Source organism: Callorhinus ursinus, unplaced genomic scaffold, assembly GCF_003265705.2.
Source record: "Callorhinus ursinus isolate GAN/ISIS: 27379988/994484 unplaced genomic scaffold, GSC_fseal_2.0 scaffold12, whole genome shotgun sequence".
Classification (NCBI taxonomy): Eukaryota; Metazoa; Chordata; class Mammalia; order Carnivora; family Otariidae; genus Callorhinus; species Callorhinus ursinus.
In genome coordinates this window covers 5,414,095-5,440,683 of record NW_027397074.1, presented here as the reverse complement: position 1 = coordinate 5,440,683, position 26,589 = coordinate 5,414,095, and the positions used below count along the sequence as shown (strand labels likewise).

The 26,589-nt window shown below is 39.7% G+C and overlaps 1 protein-coding gene across 3 annotated transcripts in view; it reads right to left on the bottom strand.

Moving 5' to 3' along the window:
- The window catches only part of DNAJC2 (DnaJ heat shock protein family (Hsp40) member C2), a 37,737-nt gene that overhangs the window by 6,880 nt on the left and 4,268 nt on the right, over nt 1-26,589 (bottom strand). For 2 of the 3 annotated variants that reach the window (XM_073898697.1, XM_025872758.2), the window contains exons 2-10: nt 24,684-24,874; nt 19,626-19,701; nt 7,167-7,265; nt 5,963-6,104; nt 4,540-4,620; nt 3,379-3,444; nt 2,814-2,905; nt 2,616-2,737; nt 1,920-2,069 (exon numbers count right to left, since the gene is read on the bottom strand). In XM_073898697.1, coding sequence (XP_073754798.1) covers nt 1,920-2,069; nt 2,616-2,737; nt 2,814-2,905; nt 3,379-3,444; nt 4,540-4,620; nt 5,963-6,104; nt 7,167-7,265; nt 19,626-19,701; nt 24,684-24,716 — 861 coding nt within the window. In that variant the 5' untranslated portion in view covers nt 24,717-24,874. The remainder of the gene's footprint in view (nt 1-1,919; nt 2,070-2,615; nt 2,738-2,813; nt 2,906-3,378; nt 3,445-4,539; nt 4,621-5,962; nt 6,105-7,166; nt 7,266-19,625; nt 19,702-24,683; nt 24,875-26,589) is intronic. The other variant, XM_073898698.1, reaches the window with a different exon arrangement.

Genomic DNA, 26,589 nt, shown 5'->3' with positions numbered 1-26,589 from the left:
GCATACACTGCTTTGACTGGTTAAATCCTACCAAATCCAGAAAGCCTTCCTTGACTACCTTTCTGGTATTTTCTCTTCTTAGTACTCATCTTAAAGTGTTTACTTTTAATTCTCCACCATTAACCAGATTTCTGGAAGGCAAGGACCATATCATCATTATATCTACATCAAATGTAACTGCTTGGCACATAGTAAGTGCTCACTAGATATCTGATAAATGAACTCACCCTGGAAAGGAGCAATAAAACAGTTACCTAATGCCAGAACGTTTACCCTCATTTATGTCTCATCTCTAAGAACTATTCAAGCTTTCTATTTTCTAATTGGCCTTTTTAAGTTTTTGCGGATTTCTCATTACATGCCAAATGTGCTAAGTACTGCATGTGAATGATCTCATTTAAACTTCATAATTCTACTAATAGGTACTATTTCAGCTACTGTGTAGGTGAGGAAACTGGGGCACAAAGAGGTTGAAGTAACCTCCTGAGGGCCCATAGACAGTAAGTGTCTAATGGAGAATGACTTCAAACCCAGGCAGCTTGCTCTCAGCCCGAACTCTTCACCACTATGATACAATGCATCCTTCTCAAAACAATTTTTGGGTGAAATCTGAGGAAAATACTTCATTTTTTCCTATTTTATTTCCTCTCACTGACCAAAAGCCTGAAGTGACTACCTGTGCTTATATTCTGGTTAAACCTCTTTCAAAGCCTGATGAGGGAGCAAGGTAATTTCAATTATATTATAGTAACTGAAGATTCAGGATGGCATATATTAAAATAAATATCCAATACCCAGGGCCTAAGGACAGTGACATGGAAGAGAATGTTTCTGCACACAGAAAGCATTTACATACTTGCTGGATTTAACTCAATGGTATAGTACACAATACCGTATAGCAATCTCTCCCTATAGCTTGGCAGTTCATTAATTTATTCATTCAGTGCTATCCGATGAGGAGCAATACTGGTCCCTGACGCTACCAGCTTCAGACGTTAAGAACAGCTCTTGGACAAAACTACATTTGAATACTTCTGGGATTTTTTGGTCAATCTTTTTCGGTGAAAACTATCTGAATGCAAACTACCAGTACTCCCCCAAATGATATCCATTTCGATAAAAATGAAACCTTTCAGATCTTTAAAAAGAACCCAAGTTTAACTTCTAAAAGAACTTCTTCTAAGATAAATACTGATTATACACCATTAAGGAACCAAACTATAGGACATTATCAGAACAAATGATTTTTTTTTTTTAAAGATTTTTATTTATTTATTTGACACAGAGAGACACAGCGAGAGAGGGAACACAAGCAGGGGGAGTGGGAGAGGGAGAAGCAGGCTTCCCGTGGAGCAGGGAGCCCGATGTGGAGCTCGATCCCAGGAGTCTGGGATCATGACCTGAGCTGAAGGCAGACGCTTAATGACTGAGCCACCCAGGCGCCCCACAAATGATCTGGTTTTTGCAACAAATGAATGGCAATTAGAGAAGGGGAAGAGATGGTGATGGTGGGGGGACCTGTTACAGACACAAGTGGGAGACACACAACTGAAGCCTTTGGAATAATCCTATTTGGATCCTAATTTGAATAAACCAATCATACAAAGATATTGTGGGGATAATCAATGAGATAAATATGGACTATTAGAATACTGAGCAACATTTCTTTTTTTTAGGTTTGAAAATTACATGATGTTTATGTCAAAAAAACCAATTACTACAGTTGCATACTGAAATACACACATGTATGTGAAATTTTTAAAAAGTGAATTTAAAAGCATTTAAGATGTTTAAATGAGATAAAATGTATGTAACAGTTTAATTATATTTGCATAGTATAAGAAAGGAAATATTCTGAAGTTTAAATCAGCAATTGGATTTGTTACCCAGCGTTGGTTCAATCGCACAGTCTGACGTACCTTGCATGAGTTTCGAAGTTTCTGCCTTTCCTTCTTGATGGCTTTTTTCTGGATATCTTTTTCCTTCTTTGCCAATAATGCTTGTTGTCGAACTTCCTCCTCTTCTTTCTCTTTAGCTAACCGAGCAGCTTCTAATTCAGCCTGTCTTTGCTTTAATAATGGAAAATAAAATCATTTTAATAAGAAAACTAGGATTTCTAAATGTCTATAATCTTATTCAAAAAACTCAACCTTTAAATAAATTAGGACAAAAGGTGACATGTCAACTTATTGAAGACTGAAGGTTGAACTGAGAAAAACAGCTGGTACAGTTCTACGTTTATTAGAAATGTAAAATAGGCACATTAGAAATAAGTATAGTATTAAAGGAATATATATGACATGCTTTTACTTAGTAAAAATTTCCTTCAGGGAATATGCCTGTAATTATCAATGGTATACCAACTTAATCAAGATTTATTCATGTAGCACCTAATTCTCTACTTCAAGATTTACAGTTGTTTTGTTTTGTTTTTATAAAGTAGGCTCCATGCCCGGCGTAGAGTCCAACACAAGGCTTGAACTCATGACCCTGAGATCAAGATTGGGATGTTTAACCGACTGAGCCACCAGATGGCCCCCAAAATTATAGCTTTCTAAATATATCTGAGGATTAAAGATTTTACGAACACTTCAAGTCGAGCTTCATCATCTTACTTTTTCTTTAGCTTCTTGCTCCTTCCGTTTTGCTTCTGCTTTTGCTTTCTTTTCTGCTTCTTTCTTGGCTTTTTCTTCTTCCTTAAATTTTTTTATTCTTGGATCACAGCTATATGCATTGTCTATATCAGAAAAAAAAAGTTAACTTTTTCAACTTCCAATATTTAAAGAATCTTTTAAAAAAAATATAAGGCTTACCAACTAATGTTCTTATTCTGTTCATTTCTTCTTTTTTTCTTTGTGCCCTTGTTGCTCTGTTCTGCTTTTCAATCCATCTCCTCTCATCACGACTATAAAATAGAAAATATTGCAAACTATTGATTATAAATGGTATCACTGGAAAATGTAATATAAGTTTATATATAAATAACGTCTGAGAAGGTTAAAATGCCATGTCACTATTAACATTAGTTAAAGGGTGATTCTACTTAATTTTGGTTGATTTTTTGGGGAATATTCATGTCAAAAGTTATTTCCCAACAAACGGGGAAAACTAAAACCTAACTAAGCAAACAGAAGAAATATAATTTGCTGAATTGAGCTTTTGTGACAGTTATATTTCTTGGCAGTTTCTTAAGCATACCATAACTATTGATTTGGCCTCATCTAGTTTAACTTGTGAGATGGGATCTCAAACTACTACTAAAAAAACTCAAAAAAGGATACACAAAACTATTTGAGAAAATATATGCAGTACATTTATACAACATCACAACAAGGAACCAAATAACTATCTTCCTTTATTAGTGACTTACATACATACCATTCTGCTTTTTCTTTTTCTTCTTCATCTAAATAAGAAAATTCTCTCCAAGAATCAAAATTATACCTAATATAGATAAAAACAAAGTTACGCCAAAACAAATGAAAAAATCTTCCTTTTAAAATTAAGTTAGATGCACGTAATTCTAAGAAACATTAATGGCAAGAGGATGAGTTTGTCTTAGTAGACCCCCACCCCCCAGTGGTGGGACTAACACTATGCTCAAGCCATCTTCTTCTTTTTTAAATGACCCTGTATTTGGTATGAAAATCTAAAAGTTCATCCATCACCCCTAAATTAAAATCACACCTCCCTGCCATCTCCACTGGCTTTTTCTCTTGCCTGGGAGTTGTTAAAGCTCTCCCTACCTTTACCTGTCCTAGTCTGTCAAGTCTTAAGGTATCCCACAAAGTGGTTACTGCATCTCTGATTTGTACCGTCTGAAGGGAAAAGGCAACTACAACTGATAGAGCTAAATTTGGTCATTTTTGTTTCACATTAATCTTAGGTTTCATTTACCAGATACTTAATGAGAAAATATAGCACATGGAATTATGAATTGGCCAGGAATATTGTGTTTATTAAACATTAGTGAATTAGTTACACAAAAAAGCACTGCCTTCCACATGTATTCAAGTATTTTTATTAGCAAGACAAATGAAAATGTATTTATTTTTACTGAAATCAAATGGCTCCTTAATTTTCATTTTTTACCACTATAGCATGCTTGACATCTCAAGATCTGATTAGAAAACAGATTAAAAAATCATGAAAGCCTAAACATCACATAGATAATACAGCACTATGTGAAAACCTTTATGATTATTTCTGAATAGAGTGCTTTTGTTCAGGAAAGGTTCTGGCATTCTATCCTTCAATTAATTTATGAACGAGTAACTTATGAACAAGTATTTATTGAATAATCTTTTTTTTTTAAAAGATTTTATTTATTTGACAGAGACAGAGGTAGCGAGAGAGGGAACACAAGCAGGGGGAGTGGGAGAGGGAGAAGCAGGCTCCTCGCCGAGCAGGGAGCCTGTGATGTGGGACTCGAACCCAGGACTCTGAGCCAAAGGCAGATGCTTAATGACGAGCCACACAGGCGCCCAATAATATCCTTTTAAAAAATGACAGCATCATAGAAACAGTGTAGTCACTTACCAGAAAGAATAAAATGCATCTACATCTTCAAATGATGAATTCATATCACCAAGTTTAGGCACATTTTTTTTATTTGACCATCTGAAATATTAAAAGAAAAAGTCAATTCAAAATTTTGTATAAAGATCAACAGACAAGCTAATTTATTAAAAAAACAATTTTTACTAATCCCCTATAATCTCCCTTCCCTATGACTAAGAGATGGAGCTGGAAGATCAGCAGTGGGGTACTGAACAATGCAGGTGCCATGAGAGAGGACAAGGGTAGACAGGGTTGGGGAGGAAACAATCAAACAGTGTTCTCATCATCAGGTTGTCTTCAGCTGCATAAATGAGGAGCTGCCACACTGGCTAGGAAGAACAGATGCTAGCCCCCTCTCCCAGGCATACTTCCTTCTCCCTCTAAACAGGCAGTAGAGAAGCAACCTGCAGGCCCAGATTTTTTTAAAATGTTAATACAGAGAGATGATTCCCACCCCCTCAGCACCATGACCATCCCCCGAAGAGTAAGACTTCTCAGTTCAGCACCTCACCCATCATCTCTGCAAGGATCCTGAGCTTGTTACTGACCCATGTTTTCTACTCTATGAAACTGTTTCACAACAAAAGATACTACGCTATTTAGTTTTTACCACCTTCAACACTGTTACAAAACAAAACTGAGAAGAGTGGGCAGAGAAAATATTATAAGCCGCACTAACCCAAAAAAGTGGGTCTCAAACCCGACTGCACATTAAGAATCACCTGGGAGTATTCAAATGCCCGACAGACATTCCGAACACATTAAATCGAAATCACAGTTAAATCACAGTCTCTCCAGGTGGAACACAGCCATCAGGAGTTCTGCAAGCTCCCCAGGTGATGCCAATGTGCAGCCAAGCTGTGCTCTAAGGAAACCTTCCAGCGCAGATGGAACCAAAAACGTAGAATATTGATATACCCATTTAAAAACTGACTTTAATGAAATAAATTACATATACACTAATATTAAAGTTATATCATCCTTTGTCAGAGAATCTTATGATAATGAAGTGCTCCAAGAAACAGTTCAGAAAGAAAAAAAGCTTTATCAAATGATAAGGGGCCAAAGAGAATACAAGCACATTAGTAAAGGGGAAAAAAAGAATGGGAAATTACCATCACCTAAGTAACAATATCACACTATATAAAGTCAGCTATTGTTCATTCCCACAAAGGAAATCTAAAAGAAAAACATCCTATGAGGTGATAAGGAATCTCGCCATGGAAAGGCAGAACTTCTGTTCAGAGAGCAAAATAAATTAAGAGCAGTAGGTTCACCAGAGGGGCTCAATTCTGGAGAGGAGGAGAGCACAAACTCTTACCAGAGGAAAGATGCAGACGCCTGGAAGCACATGCGGCAAGCCGACACAGCATTATGATCACAAGGGGATCCTTTAACTCACCTAGAATTCCTTTCAAACACTGGGGAAAACACTTCGAAGAAATAGTCTTTTGCTTCACTTTTAGAAGGAACGGAGTTATCAAAAGTAGGATCTACACTGTTGAATGCCCGTCTTTTCACTGGATCAGATAACATTTCATAAGCTGAGGAAAAAATGATAAGGTCACATTACCATGCCTCTACATTTTCTTCCTGTGAGAAAAAAAAATCCCCTTCCTTTAAAAAAAATTTTTTCATATTTAAAAATTTTGTGTGCTTATGGGCAGGAAGAGATTGAATCTGGGTAATGACACCTCCAGCACTACTGGGATATAATCTCACCTCACAACTTCCTTCAGAATCTCTTCTGGAAGGCACATAACAAAACAAAATGGTTAAATATTCAACCCTTAAGAATGCATGACTCCGAGGAAAAAGAGAGAGAAATTTAACCGTTAGATTCCAAGGCTGTAAAAAAATCAAAGAATCTTTAGCATCTTTAGCACTGTGTAAGAATGGGCTAAAAAAGAGTAAGTTTGAAAGGTGTGTACACGATTTTAAAAATTTAGCATCAAAATGCACAATCAGGGGCACCTGGGTGGCTCACTCGGTTAAGCGGCCGACTCTTGATCTCAGCTCAGGTCTTAACCTCAGGGTTGTGCGGTCAAGCCCCGTGTTGGGAATAAAATCATACTTAAGGACACATTTAGAAATGGCAACAACCTATATTTATTTGCTTAATGAAGACATGGTTATTTAAAGAGCAATAAACTGTCTTGGGGTCCACAGCAGGATATAATCAATTTTTGGATTTCAATTAGCAAAACATCTGAGGAACAATGTAGTCCCACGAAGTATCTGAAATGGAGAATTTAGTATCCTTGTTAGATGTAACATTTATGACGAATTAACTCTAGGATGAACTTCTCCTAAGAATCACCTGATGATCTCATTAAAATGCAGATTGTATCAGGAGATCTGGGGTGGGGCCCAAGCTTCTGCATCCTGATAAGCTGCCAGGTACTGCTGATGATGCTGGTTGGGAGAACCTCACTTTGTTGTAGTGAGGCTCTGGGGCAGATTATCAGAAACAACCAGATATAACTGAAAAGTGTTTTGAAATGTCATGGTATAGTTAAATTAACTACAGAATATACACTAGAAATCCAACCCCAGAACTTAATAAATCATCACTTTTAGAAATTCCTGACTCTAAATTTTCTTACCTTTAGTTATGCAAGTGAAGTAGTCATTATCTCCTTCTTTTATTGGTTCACCAGCTGCTTTCCGTTTGTCTGGGTGATGTTTTAAAACCATTGCTTTATCTACAAAACAAGCCAGATTTAGACAATTTGTCACTTTATGCATCAAAACTAAAAATAAAAATGAGGAGCTTGGGAAGATGGCCGGTGTAGGAGGATCCTGAGCTCACCTCCTCCCACGAACCCATCAAGACTGCAACTACATATAATGCAACTCAGAAAAGGACCTGAAGACCAACAGAACAGCTTTTCCATAGCTAAAGATGTAAAGAAAAAGCCACATTGTCAGGGGAAGAGAGGAAGAGATGTAGTCTGGAACCAAATCCCCAGTGTGGCAACCCATTGGGGTTGAAGGAAGGATATGACAGATGCAGGGGTCCTCCCTGAGGAGTGGGGGATCAAGCCCCTACTGAGCACCCTTGCCCTGGAGTTTCACACAGAGAAGAGGAGCCCCCATAACATATAGCTTTGAAAATGAGTGGGGCTTCACTCCAGGAGTTGGAAGGCTATACTGAGACTCTGCTAAAATTTTATTTGTTTTTTTTAAAGATTTTATTTATTTGTTTGACAGAGAGAGACACAGCGAGAGAGGGAACACAAGCAGGAGGAGTGGGAGAGGGAGAAGCAGGCTTCCCGCTGAGCAGGGAGCCCTGATGAGGGGCTCGATCCCAGTACTCTGGGATCATGACCTGAGCCGAAAGCAGACGCTTAATGACTGAGCCACCCAGGCGCCCCTCTGCTAAAATGTTAAAGGGCCAGTGCACTGTAGCATTCATTCTGAGACCCAGCACAGAGCGAGCAACATGAAAAGCACGTGGGTTATATGTGAGAGATTTACTAATTACAGGACATGTACCAGAGGGGCAGGGATCTGCAGGAACTTTCTCCAGAAAGAAATACACAGGCAGGTACCATTTTCCTTGCCCTCCTTCAGCCTACTGCCCTGATGCTGGTGGAAGCCAGTCGTGACACTCTCCATCTACCTTGCTAACACTACTTGCCTCGCCCCATGGTCCCCTATAGAGCCCCTCCACCCAAAGGTGCCCATCACAAATGGCTCCCATCCCACCAAACCTGGTAGGGAGCCCCGGCCAGAACCAGGGCCTCTCCACACCAACTGTGGACAGAGGAGAGGGGGCAGCCCCAACCACCAGTACAGCTTCAACACTTGTAGCCTGACCTCTGAACCAGCTGTGCTGGTGGCAAGCCAGGCCTACCACTGCACCCATACTAGTCCTGGACCAGTCTATACCAGGAGGGTGCCTGCAGCCCCCACACAAAATATTTCTGGAGGGCTTGGGCCTGGTGACCGGTGGGGGGGAGTGCACTACTGAGCACCACAGGACACCTTTATATAAGGCCACTACTTTCAAGAACAAGAGAGGGAGCTGACTTACCTAATACACAGACACACAGTCACGCAAACTGAGGAGAGAGGAATATGATCCACATGAAAGATCGAAACAAAATCCAAGAAAAAAGAGCTATTAAACAAAATGGAAATAAGCATTTAACCTGATTAAAGGCCCAAAGTAATGGTCATAAAGATGTTCACTGGACTGGAGAGAAGAAAAGTGGATGATTCAGTGAGTACTTCAACAAAGACAGAAAACCTGAAAAACAAACTAGAGGGAATCAAGGCCAGATGAGAGGATGCAGAAGAATGGATCAGCGATGAGGAGGACAGGGTAATGAAAAGCAACCAAGCCGAACAGCAAAAAGAAAAAAAGAATTAAAAAAAAAAATGAGGCCCTGTAGGACACCTGGGTGTCTCAGTTGGTTAAGCTTCTGCCTTTGGTCATGATCTCAGGGTCTGGGGATCAAGCCCCACGTCAGGCTCCCTGCTCGGCGGGGAGCCTGCTTCTCCCTCTGCCTTTCGCTCCCCCTGCTTATGCTCTCTCTCTCTCATTCTGAGAAATAAATATAAATCTTTAAAAAAAATTTTTTTAAAAATAAAAAACGATGACATGTTAAGGGACCTCTGCAACAACATCAAGTATAAGAGAACATCTGCATTACAGGGGTCATGGAAGGACAGAGTTAAGGGCAGAAAACTTATTTGAAGAAATAATGGCCGAAAACTCCCCCAACCTGTAAGGAAATAGACATCCAGCTTTGGAACACAAAGGGAGCCCTGCAAAGGAAGAATGAAACCCAGAAGGTGTACCTCAATGCGTAATAATTAAAATAGTAAAAATTAAAGATAAAAAGAGCATCTTAAAAACAGCAAGAGAAAAAGGAAATAGTTACATAAAAGGGGAACTCGATAAGGACAATTTTTCAACAGAAACTATGAGGTCAGAAGGGAGTAGCATGGGGCGCCTGGGTGGGTCAGTCATTAAGCATCTGCCTTTGGCTCAGATCATGATCCCAGGGTTCAGAGAATTTTTTTTTTCTTTAAGATTTTGTGTGTTTATTTGACAGACAGAGACACAGTGAGAGAGGGAACACAAGCAGGGGGAGTGGGAGAGGGAGAAGCAGGCTTCCCTGCAGAGCAGCGAGCCCGATGCGGGGCTCAATCCCAGGACCCTGGGATCATGACCTGAGCCAAAGGCAAACACTTAACAACTGAGCCACCCAGGCGCCACTGTTAAAGAGAATTCTTTAAGTGAAAAGAATAGGCCATAACTAGAAGAAAATGGTGAAAGGGAAACTTCATTGGTAAAAGCAAACATACAGTGAAGACAGATATATAAAGCCAGCATGAAGGGAAAAAGGTGAAAAGTAGTAAAATCAATTGTTATCTACAAAAATCAGTCAACAGATACACAAAATAAAAAGATGTAAAATATGACACCATATACATAAAACATGGGAGGGAGTAAAATAGTGCTTTTAAAATGTGTTTGAACTTAAGCAACCATCAACTTTAATATAGACTGCTATTACACACGTGGGATGTTTTAATATGAACCTCATGATAACCACAAATCAAAAACCTATGATACCAAAAAAAAATAAAGGAATCTAAGCCTAACTTTAAAGAAAGTCATTATATCAGGAGGGAAGACATCATGAGAATAAAGAAACAGACAAGAGCTCTAAAATACACAACCCCCCAAAAAACAAAAACAAAAACCCCAAAACCAAACCAAACCCAGGAAGCAACTGGCAAAATGGCAATAAGTACATATCTATTAATAACTGCTTAAAATGTAAATGGTCTAAATGCTTCAAAAAAGACACAGGGTAACTGAATGGATAAAACAACAAGATCCACTGGGGTGCCTGGGTGGCTCAGTTGGTTAAACATCTGCCCTTGGCTCAGGTCATGATCTCGGGGTCCTAGGATCGAGCCCCACATCAGGCTCTCTGCTCAGCGGGGGGAGTCTGTTTCTCCCTCACCCTCTGTGCTTTCTCTTTCTCTCTCAAATAAATAATCTTTAAAAACAACAAGACCCATCTATATGCTGCCTACAAGAGACTCACTTCAGCTTAAAGACATATACAGACTGAAAGTGAAGGGACTGAAAAAAATATTCCATGCAAATAGAAGCAGAAAAAAAAATTGGGGTAGCAATACTATGTCAGACAAAATCGACTTTAAAACAAAAACTGTAGAGACAAAATAAGGCATTACTTAATGATAAAGAGATCCAACGAGAGGCTATAACAATTGTAAATACCTATACACCCAACAGAGAAGCACCTAAATACATATATAAAAAAACTGATGGTTATAAAAAGAAATTGACAGTAATACACAATAATCATAGGGGCCTTTAATACCCCACTTACATCAATGGACAAATTATCCAAACAGAGAATTAGTAAGGGAACACTGGCTTTGACAACACATTAGACCAGATATACTTAACAGAACACTCCATCCAACCATGGCAGAATACGCATTCTTCTCAAGTGCATATAGAACAGTCTCCAGGATAGATCACGTTAGGCCATAAAACAAGTCTCAATAAATTTAAGAACACAGAAATTATACCAAGCAACTATTATACCCACAATGGTATGAAACTAGAAACCAATTATAGGAAAAACACAGGAAAAAAACAAACCTGTGGAGGCTAAACAACATGCTACTAAACAATTAATGGGTCAAAGAGGAAATGACAGAGGAAATTAAAAAAATACTTTGATGGGGTGCCTGGGTGGCTCAGTCGTTAAGCGTCTGCCTTCAGCTCAGGTCATGATCCCAGGGTCCTGGGATCGAGCCCCGCATCGGGCTCCTTGCTCGGCGGGAAGCCTGATTCTCCCTCTCCCACTCCCCCTGCTTGTGTTCCTTCTCTCGCTGTGTCTCTGTCAAATAAATAAATAAAATCTTAAAAAAAAAACTTTGACACAAATAAAAATGGAAACATAATGGCCTAAAAAGGCAACCTACTGAATGGGAGAAGATATTTGCAAATGATATATCTGATAAGGGGTTAATATCCAAAACATAAAGAACTCCTAGAAATGAACACCAACCCCCCCCCCAAATAATCCTATTAAAAAAATGGGCAGAGAACCTGAATAGACATTTTTCTAAGAGGACATACGGATGGCCAACAGACACATGAAATGATGCTCAGTATCACTGATCATCAGAGAAATGCAATTCAAAACCACAATGAGATATCAGCTCACACCAGTCAGAACGGCTATTATCAAAAAGACAAGAACTAAGCTTTGGTGAGAATGCAAAGAAAAGGGAACTTTCATGCACTGTTGGGAGGATTGTAAATTATTTTTTAAGACTTTATTTATTTATTTGAGAGAGAAAAAGCGTGAGCAGTGGGGAGGGAGAAGCAGGCTCCCTGCTGATCAGGGAGCCCGACGTGGGGCTCGATCCCAGGACCCTGGGATCACGACTTGAGCCAAAGGCAGACAATTAACAGACTGAGCCACCCAGGCGCCCCAGTAGGATTGTAAATTGGTATAGCCACTATGAAAAACAGTACATCAGAAGTAAAAACGACTTTGAAAGATAGGTGAATTTGGTTTAGGTGAATGGATGACAGGAGGTAATTCCAAGCAAATGAGTAAGAGTTAACAAGGCACAGTGACAAAATTGAGCTAAGGTCCTTGTAGCAAACACTTCAGGCAAAGAAAATTGTTTTTAAAGAATCTTACTGATCACTCTTAAAGCATACTTCTCTGTATTAATAACTGAGCACTTTACATTTGCCAAAAAGATTATAAACAGAAGTTACGAGTTTAAGGGAAGTGATCACCTGTTTTAAAACATTCTTTTGTTTTAAATCATGTACTACTTGAAACCATTATCTCATGTAACACTAAGTAATAAATAGCTTGTGATGCTTGTGGGGGATGTAGAGAGGAAACTTGCCAAAAAAAAAGAGAGAGAGAGAGAGAGAGAGAAAGAGAGAGAATGGTTTTTTAAAACATAAGTGTAATCAGGGGCACCTGGGTGGCTCAGCCAGTTAAATGTCTTGACGCTTGATTTCAGCTCAGGTCATGATCCTGGAGTCTCAGGATCGAGCCCCATCTCAGGCTCCCTGCTCAGCAGGGGGTCTGTTCTCTTTCTCTCTCTACTCCCCCCTGCTCACGCTCTCCCACTCACTCTCTCAAATAAATTAAAAAAAAAAAAAAAGAATTTTAGAACTAGAAGGGATGTTAGAGATTATCTAGTCACATTTTAAATTTTACAATGAAAAAACTGAGACCCCCAAATTCCCTCCTGTTCTACTCCTGCTCAGCAAAGCTCAATTTTCTTAATACCTCAGCTGTAATTTAAAAAGTGATTACCTACTGAATTTGTTTCTAAAATGCTTTTTCTATGAATACTGTTGTCGTTTTCTTTGTGATATGTATCATACAAATATCCATTATACCTATCTACACATATATATTCATGACATATACATACACAGTATTTATATATATATGTAAAACTTCTACTTTTTGAGATGTAAGATTTGCACTGCCAATTAACCTAATGGGAACCCTAAATGATGGGGAAAAAATCCTCAAAATAGGAGTTTTACATATATAACATATGTATATGTGTCATATATATGTATAGTTATAAACATTTATATATATACACTATATATCAGTCATTTTTATTTATATTTACTGATCATTTATTTTTTTCAGTACTTATAAGGTAGCCTTCATCATTCTCAACAATTTTAATATATTTTGTAGTTTCATTAATATTTTCTATGGTCAGAAATGAAATTTTTTAAAAATTCTTTAAATTTTTTTAGAATTTTAACAAATTCAAGTAAATATCTAAACTTTTCATTATTTGAAGTCCTAATAACATCTAATAATCCTTCCTGTCTCCAGTGATGTATGATGCCTCCTTTATTATAGTAAATTTAATCAGGGTTTGTTTCTGGTTAACTATTCTTGCTCTGGGATCATCTTTAAAATGATTATACCCTCCTAATAAATTTGATGGTAACTTCCAAAAGCTATTATTTTTGCATATTTCTCCTGCATCTAGCCACTTGACTCAACCCTTTTTTCGGTTTCTAGGTAGGGCCTAATATTACCTAAAAATAATATATTTCTTTTCTTCTTTCCAATAGTTATCTTATTTAATATCTTAATTCACTAAACTATACTCCTAAAATAGCATAAAAAATAATAAGCAGGTTAGTTTCTCCCATGGATTTTAATGGTAATATCACTAACATCACATGGTTAAGTTTGTTGGCTGTGGGTGTGAAATACTTACCAAAGTAGGAAATTAACTGTATTTTTTTGCAAAGTTCTATTTATCAAAAAGGAATGTCTATTAAATTGTGTTTTAAACATTTTTCACTACTTAGGAAATCATGTGTTATCTAAATTATAAATAGATTTAGCTATATTAATATACTTCCTAAGTTAGATTCCTGAGAGAAGTCCTATCTGTTCGTGGGTATTCTTTTAATGTGCTGTTAAATTAAATTTGCTATTATTATTTTTAAAAGTTTATTTATTTTAGTAATCTCCACACCCATTGTGGAGCTCAAACTCACAACCCCAAGATCAAGAATTGCATGCTCTTCCAACTGAGCCAGCCAGGTGCCCCTAAAAACATTTTTTTCAAGAGGTAATTCTTCCATAACTTTTAAAATTTCTTCCTATTTAGGGACACCTGGGTGGCTCAGTCAGTTAAGCAACCGACTCTTGGTTTTGGCTCAAGTCACAATCTCAGGGTCATGAGATCAAGCTCCACGTTGGGTTCCATGTTCATCGTAGAGTCCGCTGGAGATTCTCTCTCTCTCCCCTTCTGCACCCCCACCACTCGTGTGCACTCTTTCTCAAATAAAATCTTTAAAACATTTGCCTTTAAAATTTCTTCCTCAATTTCAAAAAAGTTCATTTTTTAAAAAAGATTTTATTGGGGCGCCTGGGTGGCTCAGTTGTTAGGCATCGATCGGGCCCCGCATCCGGCTCCCTGCTCCGCGGGAGGGCTGCTTCTCCCTCTCCTACTCCCCTGCTTGTGTTCCCTCTCTCACTGTGTCTCTTTCTGTCCAATAAATAAAAATCTTAAAAAAAAAAATAAAAAGATTTTATTTGAGAGAGACAGAGAGAGCACAAGCAGGGAGGGGGCAGAGGGAGAGAGAGAAGCAGACTCCCCACTGAGCAGGGAGCCCAACTCCAGGCTTGATCATGAACTGAGCTGAAGGCAGACGCCTAACTGACTGAGCCACCCAGGTGCCCCTCAAAAAAGTTCATTTAATCAAAATTTTTGAATCTATTACATTTAATAGTGGTCTCCATTAAAAATATCTTGGTTTTCTTTCTGTATTTTGTTATTTTTTTCTTTTTATAAATCCACTTTGGGATACTGCTGCTTTATCTCTTCTAATTTTCCCTCTATGTTTCTTGGTGCTATTCTTTTAAACATTTGAACTGGATGCCCATTTTATTTTTCCCTCTTTTTAAAAAGTAACAGTTTAAGGCAATGAACTTATGGTGCAGCTCTAATCGCCATCCCTTAAGTTTTGAGAGGCAATGATTTTACTTTTACAAAAATAATCTCTTAATACAATTTTTGTATCTTTCTAGGCCCCAAAGAGTGTATCTGATTTCCCAAGTGATTTTTTGCTTAATCACATCTTTTATTGAATTAAAATAAAATTTACATTGAATTTTGACAATTGTATAAACCCCTATAACTACCACCAAAGAAAATACAGACCACTTCTATCACCGAGTTCCCTTCACTCTTTCTGGTCAACTCCCATGCCCTACCACCTGACTTCCTTCACCATAGACAACTTTTGCATGCTCCTGAACTTCTTGTAAATGGAATTATAGTTTGTATCTTTTCTGCTCAACCCAATGTTTTGAGATTCATCACCATTTCTGCATGTCTTAGTTATCTGTTCTTTTTTTAACCACCGAGCACTAATCTACTGTATGAATATATAGCAGTTTGCTTATCCATGATCCTGCTGGTGAACACTGGGTGGTTCCAGTTTTTGGGTATGGTGAATAAGGCTGCTATAAACGTTTGTGTACAATTCTTTTTATAGGCATAATAAAGTTAGTAATTTCTACATATACTGCAGGGCTTCAAAAACTGACAAGAACATTTCTGTTTTTTTGAACTCCAATTTTTTTTTTTAGTCTGGTATATCATCAGCTTCTTCACTAACATTCCAGAAGAAGCATTTTTGTCTTCTAGTTGGTTTAAGCAGAAAGGAACTTATTAAACGTTACTAGGCAGCTCACAGAATCTTTGAAAGAGTCAGACTATAAGGCTTGGAAGCTATGTACCTAGGAACTATTATCAATCATACCAGATAGTTCAGAGGTGTGATGATTCCAGCACTGTGGGGCGCTAGAGAAACTGAGCACAGGCTGCTTCCAGGGCCAGGGCAGAGAGGGGAAGCCATATCAGCTTTGCAGTGCGCCTCCATACCTGCTGGCAAAATGGATTCTGTTGCAGCACAGCCTAACTCACACTGCTCTCCTATGAATTTCGAAGGAAGTGTGCTGGGCAGTGAAACCTAAGTCACATGTCCGCAAACATTCTTAATTCCAAGATGTATCTTCTTATAAATTGGTAAGTTTCCTTCTTTATTTGCAATTACGGTTTGTGACATTTATTCTGACTTCTTAGAAATCTGGCCTCTCTTTATTCTTTCTCTCTGAATCTTGGGAACATTCCTGTCCTCTGCTCTACTGTTTTTCTAATCAGTATGTCAACCTTTGGAATTCTAAATTCTGCTCTCATGTTTTCAGTTTCCACACAATTCTACTTATTTCTCCCTAGTCTCTTTCCGCCATGTTTACACCACACCCCCAGAGCAGTGTCTTCATATTTTACTGACCACATGAGGAGATACTTAAATTTTCTTTGAAACCTTCTAAGTCTAAGAGAGGTGATGTCTCCATTTTTTGTTGGATAGTCTCTTCTTATGCTGCACTGGTTTTTTCTTGAGTTTTCTGCCTAATCTTTATTCATCCATGTGTTATTAGGAAGTCCTGAGGCTGCCTTACATTGTTTCTTGTGAAGGGGGCAAAAGATATTTCTCAATATTAAAAATAAAGGCCAAAGAACACTGCCTGAAAAAGAAACAAGGGTAATTTGCGAGCAGCAGTTGTTTACTGAAATTTCAAAGATATGCCCCTCTCCTCCCACCGAAGACACTTTCTGGGATGTTTTGAGGTTACATTAGCAAAAAGGCTTTTTTTGTACAGTCATATTGCTATTTTTATAAAATGTCTCTAAACAGGATTTAAAAAGTTTTTTTTTTTAAAGATTTTATTTATTTGACAGACAGCGACAGAGGGAACACAAGCAAGGGGAACGGCAGGCAGCGGGAGAAGCAGGCTTCCCGAGGAGCAGGGAGCCCGATGCGGGGCTTGATCCCAGGAACCCGGGATCATGACCTGGGCTGAAGGCATACACTTAACAACTGAGCTACCCAGGCGCCCCAGGATTTTTAAATTTTTTTTTTTTAAGATTTTATTTATTTACTTGACAGAGAGAGACACAGCGAGAGCAGGAACACAAGCAGGGGGAGTGGTAGAGGGAGAAGCAGGCCTCCTGTGGAGCGGGGAGCCCGATGTGGGGCTCGATCCCAGGACCCTGGGATTGTGACCTGAGCCGAAGGCAGACGCTTAACTGACTGAGCCACCCAGGAGCCCCAGGATTTTTAATTTTAAGAAGCGTAAGGAACAGCTTCAGTTTAAAATGTCAGAAATATTTTGAACTAAAATTATTAAATTTAGAAAATTCAAATCACCAAAGACTTTATTTCCATGCAAAGAATATCAAACCTACATGCATCATTTGCCAGTGTGGCTGGCAATTTTATTTCAAAACAAAATTATGTAAGCAGCTGAAATCCCACTTTTAGTATTCAAGTACTTTTTCTTAACGCATCATTCAACTTTTCTAGTGACTTATTCTTTTCAGACAATGCAGAGAAGGAAAAAAAAAAAAGACCACTTATTTTATTCATCTTTCACTGACTTCCTCATTTTCATTACAGCAATTCAAAATACATTAGACAAAAAGAAAAGTCTTTTTATATGTGTGTAACAGGATATAAGAACCTGAAGGATCTCGGTGCGCCTGGGTGGCTCAGTCATTGAGCGTCTGCCTTTGGCTCAGGTCATGATCCCAGGGTCCTGGGATCGAGCACCGCATCAGGCTCCCGGCTCTGCGGGGAGCCTGCTTCTCCCTCTCCCACTCCCCCTGCTTGTGTTCCTGCTCTCGCTATTTCTCTCTGTCAAATAAATAAATAAAATCTTAAAAAAAAAAAAGAACTTGAAGGACCTCAAATGCAGTAAAATTTTTATTTTTATTAGGCTTCTCTGTGCTAATAATTACAGATTTGTAAATGTTAAACTTCACATTTTTACTTTTGAACTAAATTTCAGAAAGCAGTAAAGCAAGCAACTGCCTTTTTTTTTTTTTATAATGACAGAGGTAAGAGAACATCAGTTTCCTTTTGAATAAATACTGAGAATATCAACATAGTGGCAGCGAATGAATTATAATTTTACTTAAGGTTAATCTGATGCACTGGGGTTGCAAAGCTTCTGGCTATAGAGTATTAAAAAATTAACTTCTATTATGCCAATAAAATGAATGGACTTAGAAACAAATAAGGGGCACCTGGGTAGCTCAGTCATTAAGCGTCTGCCTTTGGCTCAGGTCATGATCCCAGAGTCCTGGGATCAACCCCCACATCGGGCTCCCTGCTCTGAGGGGAGTTTGCTTCTCCCTCTGCCACTCCCCCTGCTTGTGTTTCCTGTCTCGCTGTCTCTCTCTCTCTCTGTCAAATAAATAAATAAAATCTTAAAAAAAAAAAAATGTTTCTTTTACAGCTTATTGTATTTTTTATCTTTAAAGAAAAAAAAAACAACTCCTTCACCTTAAAACATCAATTGTTTTCATAGTTCTAAATCACTTCCAATTCTTTCACAAATTTATATGTATCAACTCATTCGGTATTTGTATGCTGTTCTTTCATACAGCAAGACTTTGCCAATATTTTTCCATGGCAAATGAATTTCCCTGGCATTTATGTATATTGCAATGACTATTCATATGCATTAACATATGCTTAGTCTAAAACCATGCCAGCTTTTTAAGAAACTGAATAGATCTAAAATAATCTCATAAATTCCTTCACCTTATTAGAAATATTTCCTGTGATTTTCCTAAATATTGGCATTAGTGGAGAAAATTTTGAGTTTATCTACTATACTTAGTCTCAACTAGTATTTTTCAACATGAGATGGGTCTCATTCAGCCATCTTCCTCCAAGTACAATACTTTCTCCTCTTGATTGGCCTTGACTCCCTAACTCCTTTTCCATTATGGTCACATTCTTACCTCCTCTGACCTCAATATCCATTCTCTAGAGTGGAGGGCAGAACATTCTAAGATAAAACACAGAAAACTAATCACCTTCACCCCTTTCATCAAACTTTATTAACCACGTGAACCGAACGGTGTGTAGGGCACTAAGGGGATGGTGTTTTATAAAGCATGTGAAGACTAGGTTCCCAAGAATTCCCCCGAAATTTTTATCTTTTTAATGAAGAAAGCAGTAAAGCATCAGATAATTCTTCACTGGGCAGAAGACTCAGGGTGGTATCAATAAAAATGTAACCTAAACCACAAAATAACATTAAAAAACCTAAGTAACAAGGCAGCTTCCACTAAATACAGCTGGCCATATTTCTAAAGGGAAATGAAACACTACTTTTTTAAAAGCTTGCCACTGGAAGAATGTTCTTTATCTTGGTCACAAACACACCTACCCACCCATCCTCTGATTTCTTATTCCCAGTGAAAAAGCCCCTGCATGAGAATGATTGCTTTTTTCTGGTTCTGAAGGTAAAGGAGACTGTGGTTATGCATTGTTATGACCATGTATCAAATGCTGTTGAATCTAGATTTATGGCTATAGACTATGATCATGCATATCTTTTAAAAAAGATAACATTTCCTGTATCAGATATTGGCTTATCTCCAAAGAACTAAGTACTTACGAGCTGCTTTGATCTGTCTCTGTGTAGCTTTGTATCTTACATGGCCAAGTCCAAGTACTGCATAATGATCTTGGTTCTGATAAAGACACAAAAGGGAGTCAAGTGTGAAATGGAGCAATATATCTTATCCCTTGTGCTGGTACCCTAAAACAGTGCTTCCCATAATAGAGGAGTCCAGTGAGACGTTGCATATAAAATGGATTCTGTAGTAAGTCTGGGAAATGTGGACTGTGATTAACAGCCTTTGTGATGCTCTGTATGCACAGAAGCCTAATAAAGGCTCTGAGGAGTCCTGCAATTAAAGAACATGCAAGCAAACCCGCAAAACCCAGCATTTTCCAAACTTACTTGACCGTTGAGCCCATTTTTCTCTTACATGGGAATTTCCAGGTGCCAAGTCCAAGATCACCTACTAATATCTTATGGCCATCCTTAAATCAGGATATAGCCAGAAGATTTCAGAAGAGAGGGAAGTATTATCACAGCCCACAGGGTTGGGCCAGGGCAACGGTAAGACTAGGAGTCATGTTAAGCAAAGAAGGTAGGTTGGATGGAAATTTTGAGAAACTGAGGGATGAGGCTTCTCCGGAGAGGAAATACCTGCTTTTGTTTCTGCTTGGGTTAACATCCTTGTGATTTTACAAGTTGAAGTAGCAACTGAAGTCTCCCTACAGAATTCAAAGAGTGTATCTAGTATTGGAAAGTGAGTGGGGAGGAAAGGGAGTTGAAGGCATGTAACATGGGAAGAAAAAGTCAAGCAGGGCTGACTGGTTTCCCTTTAAATTCAGGACTGCAAAGTTCATATGGATGGGCTTCTTCATTATGCCTGGCAATAATACTTCGTTCCAGCTGGTTTACCTTTCCACTCCCTAAGGTTACTATGTCTCTATTACTCCTCAAACCTCTCAGATCCTTCTCCACCCTCTTATCAACAGCCCTGCCTCCTGCTTAACTAAAAAATGTAAACTATCCTACTCAAATCCCTACCTATCTTTCTACCACCCTACTGGCATCCATAGATCTTTCCCTTTGCCTCCATTCACAACTGAAAAAGCCTGTCCTACCAAGAGAAACTACTCCATCCTTCCTCCTGGTTCTCTAAGTCTCCTCAAAAATACGAGCTTCTTTCAGATATTTCCTAAATTTCAACTGGATTATCTTCATCCTTATAAAAAGATGCTTTGTTACCTCTCAACCTTTTTTTTCTTTAAAGATTTTATTTATTTATATGACAGAGAGAGCGTGCACAAGCAGGAGGAGCGGCAGGCAGAGGCAGAGGGAGAAGCAGGTTTCCCGCCGAGCAGAGAGCCCGATGGTGGGGCTCGATCCCAGGACCCTGGGATCATGACCTGAGCCGAAGGCAGACGCTTAACGACTGAGCCACCCAGGTGCCACCCCCCTCTTTTTTAAGATTTTATTGATTTATCTGAGAGAGTGCACGCACATGTGCACAGAGGGGAGGGGCAGAGGAAGGAGAAGCAGACGCCCCAATGATCAGGGAGCCCGACGCGGGGTTCAATCCCAGGACCCTGAGATCATGACCTGACCTGAAGGCAGATGCTTAACTGAGCCACCCAGGTGCCCGTTAGCTCTCATCCTAAAAATACTTCCAAGATCCCCTTTCCAGTTAACCGCTCTATCTCCATTTCTCTGCTGTTCATCAACATTCAACTTCTTGAAAAAGCCATCCACACATTTACCTCCTTTAGCATGCATTTTCAGACCACTCCACTTTGGTTCTGCCCCACCCACTCCCACCCCAGGTGCAATGAGGTTGCTCTCTTCAGTATGAATTTCCAGGTGCCAAGCCCAAGATCACTCATCTGTTCTCACTTGACTTCAGCTCCCAGTGGTGGCACAGCCGACTCCTTCCTTGAAAGATTCCCTTCCTTTAATGTTTCTGTGCATTCACTCTTTTCGTCCCACCTTCCAGTAGCTTTTTTCAGCCACTTTTACTGGCTTCTCCAGGACCTGCAAAGCTCAGTTCTGGGGTTTCTCTTGTCTCTCTCTATAATTTGGCCCTGGGTGATGTGAGCCAATGCCAGGGCTAGAATATAGTTAGTACCCTGTAAATGCTTATGACTCCCCAGTTCACTTGAGCACAGACCTCTCCTCTGAGCCCCAGATGCACGGAGCACCTCCATCTCTCGCTCGCTATTCCTGGCCTGTCACTCTACCTTGGTCACTCATTTCCAAATACAAGACTGGTGTTGGCAGTTCACTGCAGACACCAAGCCCTTTCTCCTCACATGCTGTTCTCCCCACCTGGCACATTCCCCCACTCTTCACATGGCTGCCATCTTCTCATCCTTCAGTCTCAGCTTAAATGTTATCACCTTATTAAAAATAGACACTTCTCTGCCCATCTCTGTTCCTTCTGGTTTCCCCTGAAGTACTTACAAACTGTCATTGCTTCCAACTCTCCAAGGGCCTTCCAGTGACTACAGCTCCTTAACCCCCTCACCACTCCCTCATCCACACCTATTCCACCCATTTGCCTTCATCAGTTCCTGGCACACTGTGAACTTCTTTCTGCCCCCGCACAAGCTCTCTGCCTGGAACACCATTCTCCCTGATCTTGGCGTGTCATTCAGGTTTTATCTTAAATGTCAACTCCACAGGCCTTCCCCGCCCACTCAGCCTAAAGCAGTTATCTGGAAACTCCATCACTGCACCCTGTTCGACTTCTTGGCCCAGTACCTGACGGCCATGTCCTTGATTGTCTACCTATTGTCTGTCTCCTCACTGGAATAGAAGCTATGTGGGAGCAGTGATACTGTCTCGTTCGGCAGACTCCTCAGCCCCCAGAACAGTATCTGCTACGAAGCAGATGCTTGATCCGTTTGTTGAAAGAAACGATTAACTGAGCCAATGTATGAACCCCGCTACCTTGTTCTGACCTACTCTTTTCCATACCAAAGACCTCCACCTTTCTTCCTTTTCTCTCTTGTAGACCTCAGTGGTCCCCAATTCTATGCTCTCCTGACCCCGCCTTTCTCTGAAGTTAGTATTTTCTCTACAGCCCAGCTTTGAAAGAGAGTATTTTGCACTGTGGTCTCCATTTCATCACCTCCTAATCACTCAACCCAGCTGTAACTGCTTGCCTCCCGAACCATTCACCAGAACTGCTTTCAGTGTGCTCACCTACCCTTCGTGTGCCAAACTCGGTGGTTTTCATCATTATTCATGTTATGTGACTGACCTCTCCAAAGCAGTGACACGGGTGACTGTTTTGTCCTTCTTGAGACTTCCTCCTCTCCTAGTTTCTAGAAGGGCCTGATGTTTAACAAACCTTAGCTGAACTAACAAATGGCTCTTTCGTTGTTTTCTTTCGGCCTCTTTCACCCTTCTTAGTGTCTTTTGCTGCTCCTCCGCCTCTGCCCACCGTTAACTATTCAGGCTCCTCAACGTGCAGTCCTTTTCTTTTAAAACTGATGACAGTATGTGAATCAGCTAACATTCTGAGTGCTTATTTACTTTTCTAAGTGCTTTACACATATACTTTAACTCATTTAACCCTCACAAGCTAGGAGACAGGAACTCATCATCCACTGTCTGGTATTTCTCACGTGTCAAGCACTAGGTTAAGTGCTTTATATACACACTGCACTAATCTTCGCTATACTCCTTTGAGCTGTTAGCAATCTCACTGCACGAAACAGACGTGTCAAGTAACTTTCCCAAGATCCTAGCACACAAAGCGGGCAGAACCAGATTTGAATTCTGGCACTCTAATTCCATGGCATACATATTTAAGTATTATGCTAATGCCTACTTAAGCTTTAGGATACCTATTTGTCTATATTCTTCTCCTTGGCTGATGTCATTTAATTCCCCCAGGCTCAACTACCACCTACAACTTGCCAACGACTTGCAAATGTTTTTGGCTTTATCGTTCTTTTAGAGCCACAGACCAATTTCTAACCATTTACTAGAAGACTTCATCAGTACATTACTAGAACCTCAACTCTGACATAGCCAAACTTGAACACAAACACCACATTCCCCACAAACTTCCTTTTTCCTGCATCCTAATGTTGGTGACTGACATCACACTCCAGCAGGTCATTCAAGCTGGAATGCGCAGAGGTCTTCTAAGTACATCTCCTTCTCTTGTACCACACAGTCAAGGTCACCAAGCTCTATCAAGTCTACCTCCAAAAAAAGCACATGTTCCCTCTTCCTCAAAACCCGGCCATATATTTAGCTCAAGTATGCATCTGCAGGCTTGGATTATTGCACTAGCCCCGTAACAGCAAACTACTCACTTCCCCTCCAGCCCCGCCCTCCCTTTTCAAACAATTTTCTGTACTGCCAGGAGAATTACTTTGCTAAAATTAGCTTAAAACTTTTGATGACTTCCTACTGCCCTGAAAATAAAATCTTAATTCCTGGGGCATCTGGGTGGCTCAGTCATGAAGCATCTGCCTTCGGCTCAGGTCATGATCCCAGGGTCCTGGAATCGAGCCCCGCATCAGGCTCCCTGCTCAGTGGGAAGCCTGCTTCTCCCTCTCCCACTCCCCCTGCTTGTGTTCCCTCTCTCGCTGTGTCTCTCTCTAATAAATAAAAAATCTTTAAAAAAAAAAATCTTAATTCCTTCCTTAGCATGGCATAAAGAGGACAGTACAACAGAATTTGGTCTAGAGTCTTGTTTCAGGACTAATTTCTCACAACCACCCTCGAAGTACCCTACCTACTCTACTCTTCACTAATCCCCAAAGAGGTGATATACATTCTTTACTCCTTTGTGTCTTTGCAGATCTATTCCTTCTGCCCAGAACACCTTTTCTCCCTTCTCTGCTTCACGAACTGCCACTCATCCCTTTAAGGCCAGCTCAAACATTATGTTTTCTGTGAACACTTCCTGGATTTCTCCAGCAGAGATGGTATCCTATGACTAGTGCTATCCCACTCAGAGCTTAACAATAAACAGGTGCTCAGTTATGGTTCTCTTGTTGAACCATCTCAAAACATGGCTTACTGATGGAAAACTCGTGGGAAAACTGCCTATGCCTCACAAAGCATCTGACTGAACAAAAGATTCAGATTATTAAATACCTTCCAGTCTTTGGGATCAAGTGTTTTCAACATGGGAAACTCCTCCAACTGCAATTCTTCATCTTCTGATTCTTCTGATAATTCTTTCTTATCCTCCAGTTCCTGAAAAGAGGCAGAAGCATTTCTGTTTCTCCTCTTAACAAAAGCTTCAAACCATCTTCCCACAGGTTCAACTTGACAGAGTGTTGAGGCTGTGATTGAAAGCGTTAAGAGAGGCTTCAATGTATTGCATGGAAAAAATCTGTTTCAAGGCAACATAAGATCAAAACAGCATCAGAATGTAATTTTAAAACCATCAACTAAAGAAATATAGGGACACCTGGGAGATATTGCAGGTTTGGTTCCAGACCACCACAATAAAGCAAACACTGCAAAAAAGTGAATCAAATATACTTTTTGGTTTCACAGTGCACATAAAAGTTATATTTACAGTATGCTGTAAGCTATTAAAATTCCAAGAGTATTATGTCTAAAAAAACCACGTATATATCTTAATTTTAAAATACTTTATTGCTAAAAAACTGTAACCATCATCTGAGCTATCAGCGAGTCATTGTCACATCACAGATCACCATAAGAATGACAAAGTTTGAAATACCGTATTACCAAAATGTGACAGAGACACAGGGTAAGCAAATACTGTTGGAAAAGTTGCTGACAGACTTGCTCAAAACAGGGTTGCCACAAACCTTCAATTGTAAGAAATGCACTATCACCAAAGCACAATAAAATGAAGTGCCATAAAACAAGGTATGCCTGCATTCCAGTTAACATGAGGGTTAGCAATAATCGTTTCCTAGTACTTGCAGAGTATTCCATCAACCTCTTCCAGTTAGATGACAAAACATTCAGCAATGTCAACAATAAATAAAAACTTTTCTGAGAATATGAGAGGAAGGTGAGGAACAGGGAGAAATGTTGCCAACTGCTTTCCTTTTAGACCAGTAACTGTAATAAATAAATGATAAACTGTCATAAAAAACTAACCTCATAAAAAATTTTTTTTTAAAGATTTGATTTATTTATTTGACAGAGACACACACAGAGAGAGAGGGAACACAAGCAGGGGGAGTGGGCGAGGGAGAAGCAGGCTTTCCGCGGAGCAGGGAGCCCGATGTGGGGCTCGATCCCAGCACCCTGGGATCATGACCTGAGCTGAAGGCCAGTAGCCCCTTATTTAAGATATTTTGACTTGTTTTTAGAAAAAATTTTTTTGGGGCGCCTGGGTGGCTCAGTTGTTAAGCGTCTGCCTTCGGCTCAGGTCACGATCCCAGGGTCCTGGGATCCAGCCCCACATCGGGATCCAGCCCCACATCGGGCTCCAGGCTCAGCGGGAAGCCTGCTTCTCCCTCTCCCACTCCCCCTGCTTGTGTTCCCTCTCTTGCTGTGTCTCTCTCTCTGTCAAATAAATAAGATCTTTAAAAAAAATCTTAAATAAAACCTTGAATTTGGATAGCTTTTAAAAATTTTAAGAATTCACTAGCAATGGGGGCGCCTGGTGGCTCAGTTGTTAAGCGTCTGCCTTCGGCTGATCCCAGAGTCCTGGGATGGAGCCCCGCATCGGGATCCCTCCTCCGCGGGAAGCCTGCTTCTCCCTCTCCCACTCCCCCTGCTTGTGTTCCCTCTCTCGCTGTGTTTCTGTCAAATAAACAAAACATCTTAAAAAAAAAAAAGGAATTCACTAGCAATGATTTGTTCTGGAAGACAATTTTCCAAGCAGCTAACGAGGATTTACTGACACAGCTATGCTATAGTGAAACAAATTCTAGATTTGAAATCAGAAGCTCTGGATTTAGTCTAGGTCTGACAATTAGTGACTACGTGAAATGAGTCAGACATGTCTTCAACTGTAAAATGGGAACAACATCTATCTTCTATGGTTTCCCTGGAAGATGGAATGACAAAC